General features: G+C 49.3%; 1 protein-coding gene across 2 annotated transcripts in view; it reads right to left on the bottom strand.

The window, feature by feature from the left end:
• Positions 1-226: 226 nt before the first annotated feature.
• The window catches only part of Col5a1 (collagen type V alpha 1 chain), a 154001-nt gene continuing 135709 nt past the window's right edge, over positions 227-18518 (bottom strand). Inside the window, exons 61-66 of one of the 2 annotated variants that reach the window (XM_034496506.2) lie at positions 17354-17407; positions 15081-15336; positions 14245-14357; positions 10859-10927; positions 6970-7203; positions 227-2874 (exon numbers count right to left, since the gene is read on the bottom strand). In XM_034496506.2, coding sequence (XP_034352397.1) covers positions 2728-2874; positions 6970-7203; positions 10859-10927; positions 14245-14357; positions 15081-15336; positions 17354-17407 — 873 coding nt within the window. In that variant the 3' untranslated portion in view covers positions 227-2727. Of the gene's footprint in view, positions 2875-6969; positions 7204-10729; positions 10799-10858; positions 10928-14244; positions 14358-15080; positions 15337-17353; positions 17408-18518 lie in introns of both variants that reach the window. The other variant, XM_034496507.2, reaches the window with a different exon arrangement.

Below are 18518 nucleotides of genomic sequence, written 5' to 3'. Positions count from 1 at the left end.
AGTGAAAGGTAAGGCTTCTGAAGCCAGCTGCATCCTAATACCATTCATGGGTACAAAGCTGCCCACAGCAAGGCCCACAGCAAGCAGAGGTGTCAGCCAGGTAGTGAGTCTCCATCCCTCCTGACCTCCATCCTCAAGTTCACAGTTCCTCGTGTCCTGGGTTGTAGAGCAACAGGAGAGTCAGGTGATGGAGGGCCTGGCCATGCAAAGAAGACAGCCAGTCAAGTTTCTGGGAAGTAAACAGTAAACTCCTTTATTGAGACACTGTTACAATGATTCTTTTGTTACACACTTTTAAAATATTTTGTAACACTCTTCCTGGGGAGAAGTTAAAATCTCAGGCTTAGGTTGGACCACAGGGAAATATACAATGTATCATTTGGCCTGGAATTTTAAAGGACCCAAGGTCCTATAGTTTTTATCACAGCCCTTCTGTTTACTTTGTGTGTATTTTCACCAGCATTTGCTCAATTATATATATATACAATATGTATATATAATGTATATATATACATATATATATATGAATATGGAGAGAGAGCGCACACACCAAAGAAAATGGAAACATAAAATGATGCCAGAGGCATTTCTGCAAATATAAGTAATTTTATTGTAAAATATTAGAGCTAAAGTGGACTGAGGAGAATAGGACACATTTTGGGTTTCAATACAAATTACAACTTGAAAGGGACCGACAGAAGAACAGGACAGAGCAAAATCAGATGGAGCGGGAGGCAGAAACCGAATCACATGACCTACACAGAATCCACAGAGCATATGGCCATCTTCCAATATGGCTTTTTCTCATGCAGAGGCGTGCACAGCAGTCCCTGGCTCACGATGGCATCCTGACTTTCTGGAGAGCTCTCCAGACCAGGCATTTCTTTGGCAAGAGTAGAGTTTATTCTTCAGGGAACCTTGGGGGATACGTGTTCATCAATCCTGGCTGCTCCTGGGTGCTTCACCATGGTTTCTTTCGCTTCAGGGGTGGCATGGGGACATAAGCACCAGACTGTGACGGCTGGCTTTCTGTGGGCACCATAGCTTTTTTGTGGTGGAAGGAGACAACTCTCAGTGAGGCGTCCATTTTCCTTTTGGTCCTGGAGACCTCTGCACTCAGAAAGCAGCACCCCCTCCCCCCTCAACCACCACACACACCCCAGAGGAGGAGGGAGAGGGCAGCATGCAGAGGGATCCCTATGGACCCAGCACTGACTGCTACACCCAGGACACTCCTCTGGCGGAAACCCAATCAGCTCAGCCACCCTGGAGCCAGAGTTACATATCTCTCAGGCCACCCGCTGTTCACAAAGCAGTCTGACTGTCAGCAAGGGCACCTGGCAGCTTCCATTCCATCTTGGCACACACACAGAAATTAGCACCACAAACACTCAGCAACTGAACGAGACCATGGATACACCATGCACCATGCAGGAAGTCTTTGCTTTGCTCGTGTGTTTTTCAAATAAAGTAAGCAGAGCCCAGAGAGGGGGTCAGAGGCTTCAGGAAGGGACTCCCCACCATCATGGGCACAAGGTGCCTGGCGGGAAGAAAGGGCTCTGGCACCAATCTGATCTCCAGGTCCTTGGCAAAATCTCAGAATGTAGAGAAATGGCCAGGATAAGGAGGGTGGGGGAGGGAACGCAGCATGGCAGGCACCCTAGTGCTGCCTAAGGATCTCCGGACACATAGCACCACAAGAGACAAGTGTAAAAAAATCAGCACCAATGTTCATAATTATTTATCATCTACAGAACACATGGCTCTCCAGCCCTGGACACTGTCCCATCAGCCTCTGTGGGAAGGAACACGGAAAAAGGAAGCAATCAGAATTAATTTAAGCCTATGTTTTAATCTGAGTGCATATAGAAAAGGCAGGATATCAAATGCCTTTTTTTCCCTCTCCATAAAAAAATTATCCAGAGCTAATCAAAAAGAAAAAAAAATAATTAAGAGTCTGGAAAGGGGCCCAGGCACCTGCAGTGGCAACACAGCTTCTTGCTGACTGGGCAAATTTCCAATTTATTGCACATTCTTGTGGGGGTTGGGGGTAGGAAGATGCCCTCTACTGAGAGCCGATTGCAAGCCCGAGCGGGTGCCTTGTCCCAGCTGCCCGCTTTCCCCATGGGCCTGAGGCTGGGTTTCCATGCAAGACTGAAAGCCAGGCACACTTAACATTTATAACAATACAATACAAATATTTACTTAAAATTCTCACAAAAACATAAGCACCTTTAATCCATCGGAAAGGCACGTGTGGAATGACATTTGGCCTCTGAGTGGATGTGTTGAGGGTTGTTTAAAAAAAAAAATGGAGGCTTTGACGACCTTTACAAGAAAGACCACCTCAGAACATCTTTTGAAGGTCAGGGGGAATACATATCTTCAAGTTGATTTTTTTTTTAAAGTGATTTTCAAATATTGTCCCGCCCCCACTCCCGGCCACCGGTCCATTAACACCTTTGATGAACCTATCCAGAGAGCTGAAGCGCGGCAAGAGGCTGTGCTGTGACTAGGTCATGTGATTCGGCTCCGAGGGGACACGGCTCTTTCCCTTTGTTCTCTCTGGGCATGGGGTCCAACGCCACGGAGGGTCCGAGGCGCAGATGAGTCAGGCAGGCAGGGGTGAGAAATGTTCACTGTCCGGGATGGGCCGTGCACAGGACGCCCACAGGTGGGGTGCTGAGGTCACGAGGTTGCTCTGGAGACCGATGGGCTCAGCAGCTCCTAGCCTAGGAAGCAAGCTGGCCCCACTTCAAATCCAAATTTCTGTGAGGCTTCACCAAAGTCGTTGAACATGATGTCCACAATGGGGACTTGCTCTACTTTGGGCGTGTCGATCTCCAGCACCGTCTTCTGGTAGCCTTTCTTGGTCTAGGAAGGGGGAGGAAGTGGAGGCAGTTAGAGTTGGTGACCTACCCCTAGCCCAGTTCCCTCTCCGCCCCAAGGCTCCACGAACTCCTGAACCACCATATTAACAGAACAGTAAGTTGGAAGAAACATGGCTGAGCAGAGAGGTGATGGGACCCCTATAAGACTTCACACAGGAGAGGGAGGCAGAGCTCTGCAACTATGCCCCGCCCCTTCACAGGTATGGGCAGGCAAGGGAACCTTCCATACTACCTGTTCCACAGTGAACTGGATAAACTGAGGCACAGAAAGGTCACAATGGTGTAGGGCCTGAGCAGCCTGCTAGATAGATCAAGGCTCTCCTAAGAAAAGCAGGCTGAGCTTCAGCCAGGTTGGGGGAGTTGCCAACCAAGACATCTCTTTCAGCACAGAATATAGGCAGGAAGACACAAGAGTACTTCTAAAGCCAAGCAAGCTTAACTTCAGGCGTCTAGGACATCTATCACAGAGGACAATCTGGTTCTGCCATTCTACCAACTTCCTTCAATGGTCCCTGACATCCACCTTTCTTCCATAAATCTTGGGCTACCCACTGGCCATCTGTCCTGAGCCGGGATTTGCACTACCATGGATGTGAAGTCCATTCACATGAAACTGTGTCTGGCCTGGGAAAGGTATCCCTCCACTGCCTAAACCCTGGCAGAAATCATGAGAAAGCAGATGGGCAGCAAGCATCCCAGATGTTAACTATGGGTGTAACATGCCAGGGTGAAGCCTGAAAGAGGGTCTCCTACTGACCTTAGGTCAGTCCTGAAATTCCCATGTTTGGTGTCCAGCCGCAAGGCCTTACTCTCCCTGGGAGTAGACTGAGTATGGACCCCAAATCCAAATAGGAACCCCATTGCTCAAGTGATGGTGGGAAGCGATTAGGCCATGAGAATGGACCCCTCACAAGTGGATCTGCTTCCTTTATGAAGAGAACCCAGAAAGACCCTCCATCTCTGCCTTGTGATAACATTGTAAAGCTTGATGTACAACCCAGGGTGATGGCCCCAACCTTGAACCTCCTTCCTGCAGAACTGTGAGTAGTTCTGTTGTCTATAGGACACTTAGGCCATGCTTCCCATCATGGTGATAATGGACGGAATCTCTGAAATTATAAGCCAGTCCCAATCAAATGTTGTCCTTTATAAGAGCTGCCTTTGTCTTGGTGTCTCTTCATAGCAATACAATCCTAACTAAGACAGGTGGATTTAGAATCTGTGTTTTCTTAAATGAAAGTCTCGGAAAACTTTGTCATTTATAGTTTTCTGGCTATCCCTTGAGAAGCACTGAAAGAATTTGCCACCAGGATCCCAGCACAGATTCTAGTTGCTTAGAACACGGTTGAGTTTGAGGGATACCTATAGCTGATCTGGCCAGGCAGGCTGTAAAGAGACTGGGCATACCTTTCCACTTCCATGGCCATTGCCTGAAACTTACCATGTAATATATCTGGCTAGAGAGATGGCTCAGTGGTTAAAGTGTTAGCCATGCAAGCATGGAGACTGACGCTTAAATCCTCAGAAATACATGTAAATGCTAGGTGGGTGTAGCAACTCCAAAGATGTAATGCCATCTTTGGAGACAGGAAATCCCAGAGTAAGCTAGCTAGCAAGACAAGCCACATCAGTGAGCTCTGGGTTTGACTGAGAGACCCTGCCCCAATAAATAAGATGGATGATTCCCAACAGATCCTAATGTATGTAGGGCCTACACACACACACACACACACACACACACACACACACACACACACACCCATGTACCAATACATGATAAAGCATGCATATACACGAATATGCACACCATACATATAAACAATATAAGAGGAAAAAAAGAGACAGGGACAGTGGGCCCACATCTTTAATTCCCAACACTCAGGCAGCTGAATCTATAAGTTCAAGGCAAGTCTGGTCTATAGACTACAGAGAGATTCTACACCTCTGTACTAATGAAAGGATTGTGACCAGGCTATGTAGAAAAACCCTCTCAATAAAGGTATGTGTGGGGGATCTGGATAGAGTTGGCTGGGGCTATCTGAGATTCTCACTCTCCTGGCTAGGCCAGGGAGTCAGAGCTGGTCACCTCTGCCATCTAAGGCCTGTTATCTTGATCTCTGTTCCCAGAACAAGAGACTTACACAAGGTCATCAGCCTGGCCTTTCTTGGGCCATGGAATGCACTAGAGCCTTGGGGAGCCATGTGAGGTCAGTGATGGAGGATCACTTTCACACACCAGTGAGAGTCATGAGGCCACAGGCCAATGCCAGCCCACATTTCCTCCCTTTAAGGCATCAAATGGGTCTTTCTCTCCCACCCCAAGGACTACTATGTGTGGAGCTGGCAGGTGATTTCACACAGATTTGTGGAGCCCCGTTGCTCCAATTATCAGAGCGCTTAGAGAGGGACATATTTAAAGAAGAGACATAAATAACCATTGCTAGCTAGCAACGTCCCCCCAGGGGCACACAAACTGCACAAACAACGGATTGATGTGGAATGACTCTTCGTCCCTCCACAGGCCCGGCCGCTTGGCAGCCCCGTCAATCAGGCTACCCTGCCACACAAAAGCCGCGTTGGAGTCCCAATTTCAGTGGCTGTGATTACAAAGTGAGTCATGCTGGCCTCCCAGGGCTGGGCAGGCCTCGGAACCACTGGCCTGCATGCGGAGGATAGGAGAATCCTGAAGGAGCCCCCGCCAATAAGGAGAGGATGGTGACCTTTCAGATCATGGCTGAACTCAGGCGTTTGGAGGCAGAGAGCGGGTTCACGATTCCAGTCAGCCTGCTGTAAGCTGCCCTCCTTGGACTTTTGCAATTCCATAGTCCTGCCGGCCTGCTTCCCCCTCCTTGAATCCCCTCCCAGTACACAGGGCCATTTTTTTTTCCATCAGTGGGTTATTCTGTTCTGAGCCACTGATTTCCCACTTTCCCAAGACAGGATCTTGGATCTTTCCAGAAGTAAAAGCATGTGCACAGGGGCGGGGGTGTGCTTTCCCCTCCTCAGCCCAGTGCACTTCTGTCCAATTCCTCACCTCTGCATTCAGAGGTGCTGAGGATGATGCCACAGCTCATGTTTGGTGCTGTGAATAGAATAGCCTTTCCCCCAAGAAGACGGTCCATGTGGGCTGTGGTCAGGAGAACTCCCACTTCAGCTACCACACTCTCTCAGGGTCAGCCAGACCCTGGCAGTGTGTGGGCAGTTCCCCAATATGTTTGGCTCCTCCCTCAGAAGCCTAGTCCTGGACCAAGGAGACGCCTCAGTCAGTAAAGTTCTTGTCATGCAAGCACGCAAGCATGCAAACATGAAGAGCAGAGTTTGATTCCCAGAACCCACATTTAAACAGCTGGGTATGTGGGCCAAGGAGGTGGCTTGGTGAACAAGAGCACCTATCATTCTGGCACAGAGTCTGGGTTTAGTCTCAAGCACCCACATGGCGGCTCACAACAATCTACCACGGTTCCATTTCCAGGAGATTCAGATTCAGGGCTCTCTTGTGGCCTCCATGGGCACCAGGCCGGCATGTGGTACATAGATATACATGTGAGCAAAACATGCACACACACGAAATAAACCCTTCCTTAAAAATAAAAGGAAGTTTTATGGTGGTACATGCCGGCAATCTTGGTGCTGGCAATGGGAGCGCGTAGCCACCAGATCCCTGGAGTTTACTGGTCAGCCAGCTTAGCTTACTTGGCAGGTTAAAGCCAGCAAGACACCTTTTCATTCTACAGGAATGACAACTACTCTGCACCCAGATATACACCCACATCCACTTCCACAGGTACCACCCACATACTCATACATACAAGTGCACATGCACAAAAACAGACACATGTGTACACACACACAAAGACAGCCAGTCCATATTCTCATCCTGCCCAGAAAACACCCACTTAAGTGGGAGTGGTCTCTAAACTCCAATGGGACCTTCCAGGTCAGCCACACTCTGATATGGCCAGGCTGGGGGGGCATATTTAGCTCTTGACGCATCCCCAAAACACAGCTCAGAGAATGGCACCCACAAAGTACTCCATAAATTTGTCCTAGGTGGGCACCCAAGGGAAGCAATACTCACAGCACAGCCGTCCACCAGGGCACGGATGTAGGGGTTGTTATCATAAGACATCTCCTCATCGTTGGAGCCCAAGAAGCGGATAGCCTTATCATAGCTGCCTGTGGCGGCATCCTGCCAGGCCACGGACTGGTAGCAGTTGTAGGTGATGTTCTGGTGGGCAGAGGCACTCAGCAGCCGCAGGAAGGTCATTTGTACCACGCCCACAGGGTTGCCTTCAGCATCCACATAGGAGAGCTGGGGGCAGGCATAGTTGGGGGGGGGTGAGCAGGGTGGAGACACAGGCTTCACCCAAGCCTGTCTCCCTGAGGCTGCTGCCTGGAAGCTTCTGTACTCCTTGCCCCTAGCACACAGGATCTCCTGAGAGCCCTGAGAATAGGAGCCAAGTAAAACACACCTCGGATTCTTTAGAGACTGACAGTCTGCATGTTATCCTTCATCCACCAGGCCTGCCTCTCTAGATCCAGTGCCTGCTCTGCTTCCTCCAGGCAGCCTGCCTAGGTCAGGTTTTCCTGCATTTGACCCTCTTTTATGCCTCCAGCTTCCAGGCCACTTCTGAAGGGCCAGTTACCTCCTCCTCACTTGGCAGGGTCTGCCTGGCTTGACTGCACTGCATGCTGTTCCATTAAGACCTGCCTTCTCGTCCATGGGACTCATAGGCCCCACACTCCTATGGATGAGTCAGCATGCCGGGGGCAAGAGGCGAGGTATGATTCCTTGGAGCAAGCAGATGTATGGGAATAAGGCCTTGGAGTAGACAAGGCTTCTGGGGTCTGGTGACCACGCCCTTTCCTGCCCTGGCACTTCCTGAGTGTTCAATCTGACCATGAGTCTTGACAGAGGCTCTTCTCTTTGTAGGGTACATGGCCCATAGGCAGGAGACGCTGCAACTGTCACCTCTGGTCACAGCTCTATTACTGTTCTCACTGTACCCTGACTACAGCCCTGAGGGTGGGTGCACCAGCTCAGGTCCTGTGTCCCGGTGCCCATCTGTCACCTTCCTCAGAGCACAGATGCCACAAGCACAGGAGCTCAGCCTGTTGTCCCTATCACTGTGTCGAGCAACGGAAGGCAGCATGGGCTCCTGTGAACAGATGGAAGGCCACTGCTGAATGTTCAGGATGCACACGGCCCCATCTTGGGAATCAAGAGCTAGAATGGCCCAGAGACCCTGGGGAAAGTTGAGGAACGGCACAGCCTGGATGGATGATGGACTCTGGCCTGAGTAGGGTCTGAGCTGTGTGGGAACCAGAGTGACCAGGTGTACCCTGGAGGTACAAGGGTATCCTGTTCTGCCAAGGGACAGGCTTCTGAGGCAGCAAGTAGGGTATCCTGCTGACCACTGCCCACACCAATCAAGTAGTGCAGGGCTCTGGAGATAGGATCCTCTCTGGAAGGCCGCACTCTCCACAACAAACTAGGACAGCCTCTGGGAAAGAGCACGCCACCCTGTAAGTGGCCTCCAAAGTGTCACCAGTACCTCAAGCAATTCTGCTCCACTAGGTGCAGACTGTCATGGACACCCCGAGAGAAAAGTCTCATTGTCTACAGTTCTTTTGTAAAGAGATTTCCGAGGCATCAGTATTATACTTCAGAACTCTTAGCTGTGGGAGAAAGCATGGCCTCCCCAAGCCTGGGTGTGATTGGAGGCCTCTCTCCAGGCAAGGACTAGCAGGGCTCAGTGGGGCAGGTGCTGTAATAACAATTGCATCAGGAAAGAGACTGGTAGACAACAGTGTCTCACTCTGGTAAACCCAGCTTTAAGCAGCCGCTGCTTCAACACTGCTCTATGTGGGCCACTTCAAAGGGCATGCGGGCAGTGAAGGAACACTTGGGGCAGTGCTGGGTATGGCACAGGCCATGGTGACCAAGAAGACATGACAACTTCAGAACCCACTTTTTCAATAGTAACAGGAGGAAAGAATAGGGTGGTGGAGGCAGGCTCAGGACCTTGTTCCTTTCCACCATGATGGTGGGACACCCTAGAGGTTCCCAAGCTACCAAGGACACTCCACTCCCTTGGAGACAGCTTGAGACAAACCCATAGTCAGACTCTGCAAAGGAAAAATGCATACCAACCGGCAGTCCAGGCATCCGGTGCTCCTGGGAGGACACATGACTGACTTGAGAAAGGACACATGCTACAGAAGAGGCAAGGGTGGTTCCACAGAAGGACCTGAAGCCCTAGTACTGTCCCAGGCTGGAGTCTTCAAGAGGCCCTGCCTAGGGGATCGATTCCCTGCATTTTCTGTGTGAGCAGCCATCTTAGGCAGCTCCTGGCTCTTACTGGAAACTGGGAGCCAGGCAGTGTAGCCTGAAGGCAGGCTGTATCGCCTTGGATGGTCCCTTTGCTTCTCTGTTCCTGATAACCAACTCAGGATAAAGGCCAGATGGGGCATTCTATGACCCATCTATTCTACATGGGTATTCTATGACCATTTGCTCCTTCAGCAAGGATAGCAATTGGGTGGCTGCCCCCTGGGGGACCTGGTGGAAAGCCATTTGGGGAAGGGAGAATTCAGGTGAAGTTCAGGAAGACAGGACCCAATGGACCTCAGCCCTGGGCAGTTTCATTTCCACGGCTCCTTCTTGCCTAACCCCTCAGATCTCCTGTCACTGCTACTGGGTCTACCTCCTGACAGGTCCTTCTGTGTGACAGCCGTTCTCCTCTGAAGAAAGCAGAGGAAGCAGAGGAGAGGAAGCAACAGACAAGGATGCCACATTCCCAGCAGGGGAAGAGAAGGCTGTGGGGCTGAAGCCTGAAGAATCCAGGCCATAGCTTCTGTGCAGAGGTGAGCTCTTCAGGACCTTGACAGAAAGCCAGGCATGCCTCCAGGCTGAGGGATGCCAGAGGTGGGGGAGGATGGTCCTGGGAGCCACTTGGCTCTGTGATCACTAAAGAGGCTGAGGCTGGTGCAGCGCTAACAGGCAGCGAAAGCCCCGATGGGGTTTGTGTGAGCAGGGGCTCACAGGGCGAGGCCCACTAGATTAAAGAGTCAAAAGGAGGCGTGGGCTCTTCTCTAGACCTGGAGCCTGAAGTCTATCTGGGCTTTACATAGTTTTGAGCTGACTTTACTGAAGTATTTACCTGAGTATTTGGGGAAAACCAGTCCCATTTTGCATGGGAGAGCATTGGTCTCACAGCAGTGAATCTAGTTTCTGACCTCCATGTTGGCCATAAGAGCCTTCTGGGAGACATTTTAAAGATTTCTTCACCTCCAAGATGGGTTATGTTCTGAGATACACCTCCCATAAGTTAAGCACAGACTAATACAACCCTGTGGGGTGCACCTGGTGCCTACAAGATCAACAGCAGCCAGAGCCCATGGGCCTTGCCTGTCCCAGGAAGAGGGTGTGAATGACAGGGATCTGGAAGTACCCTCTGTGAACCTTCTGATCGGCCACGCCCATGAACTTGTTAGGGTTCTCCTACTCTGTGCATGTCTCTGACCTATGGCTCGCCAGCCGAGGTGTGCCATCCGTAAGCAGCATGTGGCTTTACTGGAGTGTCCACTTTCAGCTGTGGATGCCCTGGATCTCAGTGGGAAGCTACCTGCCTACTTCCAGGATGGAAGGAACTCTGGTCTGGGTGAAAGAAGAGGCGAGAGGAAGGGGCATCACACCCATCTGGGCCTTGCTGCCAGGCATGTGGAGCATTTTGGCCTAAAGGGCCATAGCAGGTGTGGCCCCAGCTGCAATTAGGCCCATGCAGCACCCAGAGCCAGGCTGAGCCGCCAGCAGGCAGCCTGAGGTGGCCACTTACCAGGGAACCCCGCTTGTACTGACTATACCAGGTGGAAGGCTGCTCTTTGGGCCAGCGGGCCATTTTACTCTGTAAGATAGGAGACGGCGGGTTTAAAGTGACAAATGCAAAGAACAGGTGTCACCTTACCAGTTTCCCACGCTTGAATTCACTGAACCAGGAACCTGGGTTTTCTTTGGGCCAGGAAGTGATTCTGGCCTACAGGTCGGGCAGGGATGGTGGGGAGGGAGAGAAACAGAACATGAAAGGGTTACTTCTGCCTCTACAGACAGACCTTCCCAGCTCTCCCAGCCAGGCCCTGTGCCCTCTCAAGATACCTATGCCACCTCCCCTAAGAGCTGATGTGGGGTGACAACTGTTCTAGAGCTCTACAGCAGCCAGGTACATGTCAACACGGTCATGCTGGGGTTACAGGTTGCACCTATCAGTCTACGTGTACCAGGGTATGTAGTGACTGCTGAAAGGTAGTAGTGGGACTGTAAATGACAAACACAGAAATCTCATGCCAGTGACAGGCAAAGTTGCAGCCAGCATGAGTGCTGGGCTAGCAATGTGTGGGCATCTCCTCATCCCACTCTCCGTTTTAAGAAACAATGGCTCAGACTCTTCAGCTGCCACCTGGTACTGCAGCAACATAGACAGCCTCACTGTGTACGTGGTGTGTGTGTGTGTGTGTGTTCACAGTGTGTACATATATGCATAAGTGCATATGCATAATGTATTGTGTGTGTAAGGTACATGGGTGTGGTATGTGTATGTGTCAAGTATGTAGCTATATGGGAAACTGCCTCTTTGCTGGCTGGCTTTGCCTCACGGAAGAAGTAGGCTGAGACTGAGCTGGAAGCTCCCCACTCCCCCCATTCTGGTTGACTTCCTTAGCGCCATGTGTTACCAAGTAGGCTGCCGGGGGAGGATTTTCCCCAACAGTCCTGTTTGGTCATGGATCCTGTGTGCTATGCTTCCAACAAGCCGGACGAGATGTACACATCAGTGCCACAGTGGTACAACTGTTACGGTGTCAAATTTTCAATAGGTTTAAGGCCTCTTTCACTGAAAGGAACTCACATCTGGCCTGGAAACCATGGCTGGGGACATGATAGGCTCCGGTGAAGAGGGGTGCTGCTATTGCTTTGTTAATGGACGTGATGTACTTATGAAGTCTTTTCCACCTTTTAATCACTGGTGTTTAGGTCTATACCGTACTGCTGCTTTCCAAGTTGGTCATCAAAGGAAGTTTATGTTTTGCAACAGATGATGTGGAAAACAGACGGGGTGAAGTATTGTATAGTTACAACCTCCAAATGGAAACATCCTCCCTAGAGCTAAGTTTAGAAAGGCTCAGGGGGTAAACACAACTTACAAGTCTCAGGAACCTCTTCAGACTTACACTATACAGAAGGCCCCTTAACCGATTATAAAAGCAGTGGGGAAAAGGGGGTTCTCTGACCAGCCAGGTTGTGTGCCAGTCACAAAACTCCAATGATGAAGCTTTTGTGAGTTGTAGCCCTCCTGTGGTGGTCTTTTCAGTGGGACAGCTGCCTTTGAATCACCTGAGATCCTGTGAGTAACCCCAATAAACTCCACAGCTTCACTCAGCTAGACCTGGGTGAAATTATATTTTTACTTTTGTTTTATTGTTGTTGTCCTTTATGAGGTGGAAAGATGTTTGTTGGTGCCTCCCCAGAAAATGTCATACAACAGAGGTGTGTGTGTGTGTGTGTGTGTGTGTGTGTGTGCGTGTGCATGTATGTGTGAAGGCCACCACTGGGGACTTGTGGTCTTTGGGGTTCCTGGAGCCATTAAGTAATCTGCCATGACAAGAGAACAGAGGACGCCCCTAAAGCCTCCAGAAACTGCAGGGCTAAGGTGACCCCCTTCATATAGGGCTTGCCTCCTTGGGGAGTCTCACTTGGGGTCTATATCTATGAAAGCCAAGGCTGCAGAAATGCAAGACTGACCAAGACAGTGGGCTCAGAGGGACATGGGCTGAAGTAATGAGTGGTTGAGCCTCCGTAGGGGGAGGTGGGAGGTCATGTCTCTGGACTGATTCACTGTTGGTGTGGAAAACCAGAATTTTCAAGACATCCTAGGCTGACCCTTTAGAGATCCTTTAGAGACCCATGTATGGGACCCAGGTCCAAAGGTTAAGTGGGGAAGAGGCAGGGCTATAAGTCCATGTGATCACCCCCTCGGAGCTGGCCGGGTGCTAGGACCAAGCCTGACTGCTGGGGAGATGAGCTGTCCTGTCCGCCTGCTCCCCATCCCAGGGTCCTGCACCTTTGCTGCGGTTTTCAGATCTGTCCATCAAGACCACACTAAAGTTATGTATGAGAAGCTCCTCCTCCAGGCTCTGGAGCCTTGTGTCTCTGACTCTAGAAGGTCTATTTGTCCTGGGCAGGGCAGCTCTGGCTCAACCCACAGTCTGTACATGGGGGAGAAGCAAAGGTGCCGTGTCTGTATAGACTCCATCTGACACACCCCAGAGACAGGTTGGCTGCGACAGGCTGTCTGTAGAGAGCACTAAGGGGGGTGAGAAAGGGCTCTTAGCTCAACTCCATCCTCAACTCCAGCCAGATGGAGGGATACCAGACCCATAGAGCGGATCCTTAGGTCTCAGACCTCTCTCTGGGAGTCCAGTATACCAGAACGCAGGAGGGATTAGGGCGTGCTGGCTCTTACCACTTTTATGGTGTGATTTAAAGAGAGGGTGGCAGCCCCAGGGAGCCCTTATGCCCTCTCCAGCAGGAGCCCACTTCCCAGGTGCTGGGTTGCTGGGAAGCTGTGATGTGAAGTACATACACACCTGCTGTGGCCTCCAGAAAATGGTATGGGACAACTCTGAGCCAGGCCAGATGGAGAGACACTGAGGCTGGGGTCATGATCATCCTCTCAGATACGGAAAGGCTTATCCTCTTGCCTCCCTGCCCCAGGCCACGGTAACCTCTGACACAGATGCCGTAACACAATTTACACACCTGTCACCAGCACACAAAATCTTACCTACAGGAGTTAGCTCAGAAAGGCTAACTGATACCCCACAAAATCTCTTGAGTCAGAACCCAGTTCTGTGCCTATATATTCCTCACACATCCCCTGCCTGGCACCTGAGAGGCCTGGAAGAGATCCCACAGAAATAAGCTGGTATTTCCAGGTCAGCACACAGCAGCTTCTAGGTCTTCTCACCTGTCCCCAAAGGCCTTTCAAAGTTTTAGGTTGGTTTGGGCTGTGACACGGCTGAGCCCCAGGGATGGCTGCCATCCTCAGGATAACCCTACTATGGATGGCTGGAGGAACATGCTCCAGGCAGTTGTTCTTCACGTGCAGGAAGCTCGGCAGCACCTGCTACTGCACATCTAAACTATCTCCTCGTAGGACAACTTAATCAAGATTTCCAGAAGAATGCTCTTGGTTCTGAAACTGATTGTCTGCTGGCTTTTAGGCTCAAAGCTATATACACACAAGAAACACTGCAACCCTGGCCCAAGTGGAAGCCAGCAGTTGATACGGGTACTCACTCCCTCAGACTTCTTGTCCGGGAAGACGCACGTGGACCCTCCGGCTGTGAAATTGCAGTAGACTTTGAAGGAGTCCCTGGAGCACCCTTGGTTGGGATCGACCCAGTATTCGCCTGGATTTCAGAGACAGGGAGGCAGATTCATGAGAATGGCTCCCTGGACTGTTGCAGAAGCCACCACCAACATTTCAGTCTAGCTGTTAAATGCACAGCCAGGGCCATAAAGCCACTGACACAGCCTCCTCTCCTATCTCACAGCACTTTGCTTTTCCTGCGGGAAGCATAAAGAGTAGCGGACAGCCCTGTTCCCAGGAACGCAGCTGGGGCATGAAGAACACTGTGTAAGTGTCTGCTGACCTTGATGAGTGACAAAGACAAAGAATGTTCCAAAACGAACCTAGAAATTCATGAGCGTGGCATCAGAATCTATGGAAATCAGATACCCCTCAAACCCTGCAGGAGAAGCATCCCCACTTCTGGGGAAAGAGAAGCCGATTTCATTTTACTGCTCAACAGGGCCTTGGTTTGAAGAGGGTGAGGTTCTATGGTTCTGCCAGCGCTTAAAACCCACTTTTCCAAGCAAAGCACTGCACACAATCCTGACATCAAGCTGCTTTCAGGGCCAGCTAAGTGCCAGGCCAAAGGATCATCCCTAATCAGCCTCGATACTTTGATGCTTGCCTCCTCTTCTCTCTGGCTTCTCCCGACATGCTAACCTCCCTCTCTTATGTTTCTGAAGATTAATGAGGGGCTAGCCAAAATTTTCTCCCACAGATCTGAGTGAGTGAGGGGGTGGCTCTGGCTGGCCCCATCTCTCATACTGTGGTCCTCCCTCACCATCTGGGAAATCAGGATGGCAGAGCTGAAGATCCTTGCAGGTACGGGCTGGATTCTGCTGTGTGCCCAGTGGCCGCTTCATCTGCTCAAGCTCCAGCTTCAGGGAGTTGAGGGAACCAAAGATCTCTTCCATGCCATCTGCATAATCCACGTAGCTCTCCCCAGCCCCATCGTCCAAGAGCTGGCTGGCATCAATGTTTCGCCGAGTCCTGGATGCCTGGATTGGCAGGGGCTGGATGACCTCACCTGGAGGGCCCTGGGATGCAGAAGGGAAAGCAGTTATGAGTAAGAGAGGATGAGAATGACCCTGTCCCAAAGGCAGAGTTAAGATGACCCTGAGCCAGAAGTCCGGGACCCTCAGTCTCTGGGTAAGGTAGTGTTAGGGCCTGGCAGCACCCAGCCACACCAAGCTTTTCCTGCATGTACATACAACCACAGAATCACACATGCACACACAATATACACATACACACAATACAGAACCACATATATCCATATACATGTGTACATATAAACACATGCATCATCACACATAAACTGATGTTTTAAAGTTTCCTCTGAGACTGAAACATTCAATCCTGTAGGTAAGTACCTTAAAAAGTAAGGTAAACCATTCAAAATAGCTTCAGGAAGTCCCTGAAACTGACTAGATTTACTAGGCCTCTCCCTGCCAGACTAAGCAATAAAAGCTGAGAGTCCCTCTCTGAGAAGTAGAGTTAAGCTGCAAAGACCAGACTAGATGCCTAGAAGACACAAAAACCAGCCAAGCCGCCTGGAAGAAGTTTAGGTCAACTGGGCCACTTAGAAAGGAAATTCTTCAATCCTTTGAGCTGCCTGTAGGCTGCACAGTTGCTCCAAGTTCTCAGCTTTGTGAGCTGTCACCCATGCTGGGGTAGGCTTTGAAGATACAGCTGTTTCTAAGCCATTTCTGTTCCTGTAAGTAACCCCTCGCCCATATTTTTGTAATTAACTCCAATAAAAATCATGGTTCACCAAATTAGATTTGAACAGTATCCATATTTGGTCTACAGTGGGCTCCCTATCTGGGTGTGTTGGATCCCCCCAAAAAAGTTTAGTCATACAACTAAACACATGCACAATATACATATAGAAATGTGCATGGATGTTTATATGTGCCTGTTCATGCATATACACATGTATGCATAATACATACATAGAAATACACACATTCATGATGACACATATGCATACATATATACATATAGAAACATCATATATGTATATATGCATATTCATATATATGCATATATGCACATAGAAACCCATATGTTTACATACACAACATAGGGAAACATACCTGCACATTAAATAGGTATGTTGGCACATACACATGCACATAAATGCATATACCACACTCAATGAATGCATGTTCATAATACATATATGCACATGTACAATACCCATGTAGAAATATATAATACATATTTCATGTTCACATACATGTACATAAATACATACACATACATCTACACATATATTCACAAACATCCTGTGTTATGTATACATATGCATGTTTATATACATGCACACGCATATACATATAGAAACACACCTTCACACTTACAAATGCATGTTCACATACATGTACAATACACAGACATACTTGCATACACATGCATGTGCATATATGCACACATATATGTATCTTAACAATATGTAAAGCAGCATAGATACATATACATAGGGAAGCATATATATACACATTTACATGTGCATTTTCACATATGTATATATTCACATGCACACACTTAAACACACATATGCATACATGTTCACACACACGCATATAGCAGAGAAACATATATATATATACACCTGCATATGTATATGTGCATGTTGACACATATATGAACACTTTATTTAATGCATATTTGCACACATGTATAGAGTACACACAAATGCACAAGTCCATACTTACAAGCAAACACATACAGACACAAATTGTTACTTACACATATGAATACATACACACCAAGTACACATATGTATGTACAGCAATATGGCACACTTACATAGTCACATATACACACATACCACATAACATCCATGTACATGTACATTTCCTATCTCTCTGGCCAACAATCCTACCCAGGGCAAATCAGCCAATGAGCCTGTTGATTGATAAGCCGATGACACTCACAGTCCCCTCTGCATCCCCAGGGTATGCCATGTGAGTCTCACTGCATCTCAGACAGCAAGCCCCACAAACAGACAATCCCTCAGTTCCCCTTCACATGTCCCAGACTACTCACGGGTGGCCCAGGGAGTCCTGGGTGGCCTGCCTCGCCCTTCGGGCCAGTGGGACCCTGGGGAGAAAGCAACAAAGCAGTATTTGGTCGTGGGGCCTACTGTTTTCTGGATGACCTATTAGCTCCCAAAAGGCCAGGACAAAGGGACAAGGCCCAGCTGCCTTGGCCTGAGATGGGCTAGGCTCATTTAGAAAGACAGGAGACAGGTGTCAAAAGAAGCAAAACCACCACCAAGCAGGTTTACGGAAGCATGGCAGCTGCATGGGCCATCAGGGAAACCTAAGCCCAACCCTCAGAGAGCCATCATCTCAGCACAGCCAGTAGGACCGTTATCACAGAAACAAAAAGAAGTGCACAGAGGATGGGGTCAGGCTGGTGAGAACACAGAATGGCTCCGACATGCTGGAAGCCAAACAGAGATGGACATGCTACATGAGCTTGCTGTTCCGCCTCTGAGTGTGTCTGAGTCGGGTCTGAGTGACGCTCACACGCCCATGTGGCTACTGCACTGACCACAATAGCTAAGATGTGGAGGCAGCCTAGGTGTCCATCCAGTGAGTAAATAAGGAATGTATTTTATACACACACAAGGAATATTGATCAGTCACAAAAAGGCCATCTTGTCTTTGTATGGGTAGCAGGGGGCAGAGACAAGGAGGGGGAGGGACAGACTAGAAATACAATGTATAATTATTTGGAACGTTAACAGTTAATAAGGAGCAGGAAGTAGAACAGTGGTTTCAGAGGCTGGGGGAGGGGCAGGGCCTGGAGCACTGGGAGGATGGGCAAAAAGATGAGGGTACCAAACAAAGTTACACAGAAGGAACAAAACCGAGTATTCTATAGCCCAGTAGGGGACTGACACACATACACTAGTCTGCTAGGTTTCATGCATATCTAGAGAAGCTGGAGGGCTCCACACACATAGTAACAGGAAAGACAGGAAAAGCCAATGGCCCCAATTTGATCAGGACATGTCCTGTACACATAGTAAAAAGCCACACCAAGGCCTATAAATACAGGTCATGATTGTTACATGTTAGCCAAAAGTGTCAAGAGGCTGCCGGACCTGGCAGAGCTGGCTAGTCTCACTTGATTTTCTCTCACCTTACCCCATGAACAATTAAAATAATACTTAAAAACAGCCAGCAGCAGAACAATCAAATCA

This window comes from Arvicanthis niloticus, chromosome 2 (assembly GCF_011762505.2).
Source record: "Arvicanthis niloticus isolate mArvNil1 chromosome 2, mArvNil1.pat.X, whole genome shotgun sequence".
NCBI classification, from domain to species: Eukaryota; Metazoa; Chordata; class Mammalia; order Rodentia; family Muridae; genus Arvicanthis; species Arvicanthis niloticus.
The sequence above is the reverse complement of the archived record's forward strand: the minus strand, read 5'-3'. Positions and strand labels throughout refer to the sequence as shown.